Below are 5,934 nucleotides of genomic sequence, written 5' to 3'. Positions count from 1 at the left end.
TATTCAATAGAATTAACTAAAAAAAAAATTCGCAACTGCTTTCATATACCAAATAAAATTATTTGAATTATTAATTAAAATATATTTTTAGTATCATTAAAAATTATTAATTGACTTATTAATTTATTTATAAAATGGATAATTTGTTATAAAATTAAAAATTTCAGAAGTTGAAATGTAATATAAGAAATAATTTGTATTTTAAATAAATTATAAGCGTGTATTTATAATTTTTTTTTTTTAAAAAAAAAAAGTGAAGGCCAATGGGGAAGCACGTGGTTCACACCTTGAATTTTCACATTCCTATATATAAACTCCACATTTCCAAACTCAAAAACTCAGACTACACCTAAAACAATCTGTCTCATCTCATCTCAACCCACCACAAATGTCTCCACCACAACCAACCGCCACCGCCGTGGAAGAAGGCGGCGCCACCACATTCCCCGACATCCACCAAGACATCCTTTCAACCCATATCCTTGCCCGTCTCGACGGCCCTTCCCTCGCCTCCGCCAGCTCCACCTCCTCCCAACTCCACGCCCTCTCCTCCCACCACCACCTCTGGACCACCATCTGCCACTCCACCTTCCCCTCCACCACCACCTCTCCCCGCCTTCTCCACCTCCTCTCCTCCTTCCCCGGAGGCCCCCGCTCCTTCTTCTCCCTCTCCTTCCCCCTCCTCCTCCCCAACTTCTCCCCCACAACCACATCTCCTCCGCCAGCGGAGCTAATCTCCGCCGTCGACATCCACTACAAAAACAACCTCATCTTCACCAAAGTCCAAGAAACCGAAACAACAACTTCATGGTTCATGTGCTCTCCGTTCCGAATCGACCTCTTGGACACCAAAGACGTAATCTCCACCACCATCCGCCACCGGGATGACGACGGCGCGTGGACTTCACTCTCCGACGAGGTGACTCTGAGTTGGATTTTAATCGACCCGGTGGGAAATCAGGCCGCGAATCTCTCCACCCATAAAGCCGTTTCCGTACAGCGCCACTGGCTGAGCGGCGAGGTCCAGGTCCGGTTCGGGTCGGTGCTCGCCGGCGGGAACCGGAGGGGACCTACATCGGAACTGGTACATTGCGGGATAGTGGTGACGTGCGGTGAGTCGGAAGGTGGGGAATTGCAGGTGAGGGAGGTGAGCTTGCAGGTGGAGGACATGGATGGAATGCATTTGACAGGGAAGGACAGTTTGGTAATTTTGCACAGGGCATTGGAGGGGAAAAGGGGGAATATGAGGAGGGAGGAAGAAGGGAGGAGGAGGTACGGAGAGTATATGGAGATGAAGAGAGAGAGAAGAGAGAGAAAGTTGAAGACTGAATGGACCTTGGATATGTTGTGTGTGGCCTTTGGGGTCACCATTTTTTCTGCTTTTTGGTTGTTCTTACTCTGCACCTGAATTTTTTTTTTTTTGTGAGAAAGAGAAAGAGGAGGAAAAGAGGGGTTTTTAATTATTTGTTTTCAATTTTTGTATAGTAAATTTACCAACAACAGGAAACAAAAACAATTGACACTGTTTGGTGTGCATTTTATGAAAAAGTGTATAGTGTTTTTTATTTTAAAAATGTATTAAATTATTTGGTGAACTTTTTGTTTACAGTTTTATTTTAAATTATTTTACAGTTTATTTTAAATGTAATAAATGTGTTTATGTGTTTACAGTTTATTTTAATGAAAATTTACTTATAAATTCTATATGGAGAAATATTGATTCATTTACATTGTGTTTGATTGGAAAATTTATAAAGGGATTTGAAAAAAATAAGAGAAAATATAAGTTAAATGTGAATAAAATATATCTATGTTTTCACCTAGTTTTACACACATTTTTCCTTTTTATTTCTAAATTTCTTCTCAAATCATCCAACCAAACATAATACTAGTCTTAATAGTTTTCTTATAAATCAATTAATCCTTCTTGTTTTGAAAAGTTGTATTTATTTGATTTGGTGCCATTTGAGTTTAAATGAATGTCTTTTTGTGATTAATTTTTCTAATTTTTTGATTCGTTCTTGGGATGGAAATGAAAAGGTGAGGCGTGAAAAATTATTTTTTGGGGGATTGGTGGTTGAAATGTTGGTTGTCGAACGTGGAAATTTACATTTCTGTTAGTGTAATTTTTTAGTGTTGTATTAGAGTGCTACATTTGGAAAAAGTAGACTAATGCTGTGTTTGGTTGGGAGATTTGGAGAGGGATTTAGAAAGGGAAAGGGAAAAGATGTGTGAAACTAGGTGAAATGTATGTATATTTTATTCACATTTCATCTAATTTTTCCCTTTCCTTTTCCAAATCCCTCCTCAAATTCCCCAACCAAACACAGCGTAAGGAGTTTTTGTGTGTTACATTGATTGGAATGTTACGTTTACAAAAAAATCACTATAGAATTTTTTTTTTAAATGTTGCGTTGTTACGTTTGAAAAAAATATACTAAAAAGTTTTTGTATTTTAATTGGAGTGTTATGTTTTGAAAAAAAATATATATTAAAGAGTTTTTTTAGAATGTTACGTTGTTAGATTTGAGAAAAACACATTAATGAACTTTTAAGTGTGTTACATTAATTGGAGTATTACGTTTGTGAAATGTACACTAACGAGTTTTTTAGTGTGTTATACTGAAGTGTTACGTTTTTAAAGTGTTATATTGGATAGTGTTACGTTTAAAAAAAGTACACTAAGAAATTTTTTGAAGTTTTACATTTAGTAATTTCAATATTATGAAAAAATTCACATTTGTCTTTCAACACATAACACACGCACGTTTATATTTGGCCATTTATGTAATTCACACTAGAATGAGACATTTGGATCTATAAAAAAAAAAAAAAAATAGAGGATAAAATAATTTATAAGATCACTATTTGATATTTATTGGTATTTCACCCTTATTTTAATGTGTTTGTTAAAAAAATTGATTATTGAGAAAGAAAATTGGTGTTTTTTTTTGTTTTTTTTTATATTTATTATTAACTTTTAATTTGTGTGTGAGTGAATTTCCGATCACACCGTCAACTCAGTATTCAGCTGGAGAACGCTACCAGAATAGATGACACCTGGCAGAATAGATGGCACTTGGCTGACCTGCAACAGAAAGAGTAGATTCTGGCGGTGGTTCGTCCACCCGGGACACTCCGACGATCAAGTCAGTATATCTCTCAAAGATAATCAATAGTGCTAAACTAACTGTTCACAATACAAATTGCGTACCTTAGACCCATCGGGGGTGCCTTTCTTTTATAGTTACCTCAATCCTAGTCCTCATAGAAGCCTAGCTTCAATGGACTTCTGCTCAGTGCTTATCCTGGACTTTCCAATAATAAAGATAAACTCCCTAAGAGTGCTATCCTTATCCATGCTAAAATCCTTCCTCATTCTAGGACTTTTGTGCCTTATCCGCTTATCTCGGATTACGATATCTTCGGAGATAACCTCGGCCTAACCGAGATCACCTCGACGTCATAACCTGGACACGTGACACCTCGACTGACACGTCGGCGTCACCTTGGCCACGTGTTGGGACTCAGAAAATATATCCCCACAACTACCCCCTAGGTTCTATTACCTCGGCATCCTGAGATGATGGAACCAATACCAGAACTCCTTGTCAATACATCGGTTTAAAGTCTCTCAGCTGAGATCATCATACAGGCCGACATGTCTCTTTAAGGTTAAAAGTTTCCAAGATCTCTTTCACGCGTATGAGATGTCATGCAAAATAACTCAACCGTTTCAGCCACGCGTCTTCCTTTTACTGGATCGTACTGCGTACGTGCTTGCAAGTCGTCTTACGCTTACATGCGCTGTCTGACGCATTCGTTGTTCCAGGCACATTAATTGCCCTTTTTGCCACCGTTTCAAGTTTTGACAAAACTTGTTTCTTTCCCCCGTCTTTCCACTTTTCACTTTCGCGTCTGAAACTGTTTTCTCTTTTTAACTTTTCCCTTCAAGATCCTCCATTGCTCAAGCTTCCAAAGCTCTGCAACTTGCTCCGTCCATTTCCTCCAGCAAGGTTCTTGCCAATCTGTTCCGCTACCGCCGTTCTTCTGACTTCGGCGATCTCAACATCGGCTTCTTTTTTCTGGTAAGTCACCATTCCTCCTGGTTTTAGTTCTTGTTGTACTCCAAGAGATTTTTCTTCCTCATTAGTCGCCATTACTATTTTACTCAAATATTCGATTCATGAATCATGCATCTGAGCGTATTTATTTCATGATTTTGTTATTTGTCTATGTCTTGAATACTCGCACTGCACACAACTTTTCTGCACTTTTGCCGCTTTTCTTGACCTTATGCCCTTCGTACTTATAATGTTCTTGATAGTCCATCTTTGTTCTTGATTCTGAAGTGCATTCTTGCTTTTCTTTTTTCCAGATTCGTGCCTTCAATCTTCGTTTCTATAGATCTAGGTTTGGGATTTGTTTGTTGAACTCAAAACAATTGTTAGGGAAAAATTGAAACGATTCCTCACAGGTTTTGTGTATCTTCAAGCTTTAGCCGAGGTCCATAAAACCCTTTAGAAACACACCCTTCTAAAATCCAACCCATTCAGTTACGCCGATATCATGGGTATGTGGAAGCATAGGGTAGACACCCCGACAAAATTAGAATACTTTAGGAAAGAGTTTTCCATCCCTGCCGACGTCCATCTGAGGTTGGCTGGGGAGGATGACTCTATTATGCCCACAACCGATTCCATGCCCCTCCCTGTTGTAGCTTTCATCAAGTGCGGACTTCGGCTCCCACTCAATATCCTTTTTTGTGAAATCATTCACTACTATAAGTTGGACCCAATGCAGCTTGCCATCAACTCCTACCGAGTTATTAATGGCATCATAGCCTTAGCCAAACAAGAAAACGTTAGGGTTACCTTAGCCGATATCCAGTTTTGCTATACCATGTATGGCCTCAAAAAAGATACGGGCTACGTTTATTACCTCAAGCCGAGATCTACAGAGTATAAAATCGTAGCCGACCTCCCAGATTCCAACAAGGGAGCTGGAGACGACTACTTCATTACCTCGGGGAACTGGGAGTTTGCTCCAGATGAGGACCTCCATCTTTACCCTCTTCCTCGAACAGTTTTTGTAGAGGGCAATGGTAAGAGCCCTGTGTCCATATTTACTTGTTTGTTTTAAAGTCTTCAGTACTTTATTTGTTTCTAATGTCTGTTTTTCTTGCAGCTCCTCCTCAGCCACCAAAGGGCTTCCGTCAGTCTTTCTTTCCCAGCAAAGGCTTGAGAAAACTGTTGGATTTGCCAGTCCTCAAACGGAATGCCCCTCTTCTACTCAATTTCATTCCTACCTACAAGTCAGCTCTTCCCGACATCCCCAAGAAGAAGAAGAAGAGAAGCCTTTCTTTGCCTTCCACTACAACTCCTCAAGCAGCCTCCTCATCTCGGCCAGATCAAGGATTGACCTCTGATCCGGCTGAGCAGCCGTCTACCTCGGCTCCATATCTGATCCCGATATCCCAGCGCCGTCGACGATACCGAACAGTTTTTGCTGCTAAAATGGACCGCCAAAAAGCAGTCGCCAAGGATCTTTTGGCCAACACTCCATCCTCTGTTGATGCTCAACTAGCTCCAAACTAACCTCTAAAGCCAAAGTAAAAAAGGATAAAGAAGGCTCAACCAAATGCAAAGGTGACTCAGGTTGACACTAAGGACACCTTGCCGATCTCCAAACTGGCTGAAGGTGATAAGTCCCACTCTGTCGCGGAGAAGAGACCTGCCGAGGCCCAACCATCTGAGTCTACTCGATCAAAGAGGCTGAGGTCATCCACTACAACCACCTCGAGGTCTTCAAAGTACGATGCCCCCTGGGCCCCCCAAATCACACTGGAAGATAAGCCAATTAAGGTTAGCGACAGTGCCGACGACATTAATGTCGCCGTTGCCCTTAGTGCCGCTCTGCTCCTTCCCGACGATC

General features: G+C 40.4%; 1 protein-coding gene across 1 annotated transcript; it reads left to right on the top strand.

Annotated features, from left to right (window-relative positions):
- Nucleotides 1-330: 330 nt before the first annotated feature.
- LOC114297605 (putative F-box protein At2g36090) lies at nt 331-1,595 on the top strand. The gene has a single exon (XM_028242063.2). It carries the CDS (start codon nt 389-391, stop codon nt 1,406-1,408), a length of 1,020 nt encoding a protein of 339 aa, XP_028097864.2. The 5' UTR covers nt 331-388; the 3' UTR covers nt 1,409-1,595.
- Nucleotides 1,596-5,934: the final 4,339 nt, after the last annotated feature.

The sequence above is a fragment of the Camellia sinensis genome, chromosome 3 (assembly GCF_055761805.1).
Source record: "Camellia sinensis isolate YWXY chromosome 3, ASM5576180v1, whole genome shotgun sequence".
Taxonomy (NCBI): Eukaryota; Viridiplantae; Streptophyta; class Magnoliopsida; order Ericales; family Theaceae; genus Camellia; species Camellia sinensis.
This window is presented reverse-complemented; position numbering and strand designations above follow the sequence as displayed.

Bases quoted from the DNA above. Each gene is read 5' to 3' on its own strand.
- LOC114297605 (XM_028242063.2), top strand. From the start codon at position 389: ATGTCTCCACCACAACCAACCGCCACCGCCGTGGAAGAAGGCGGCGCC.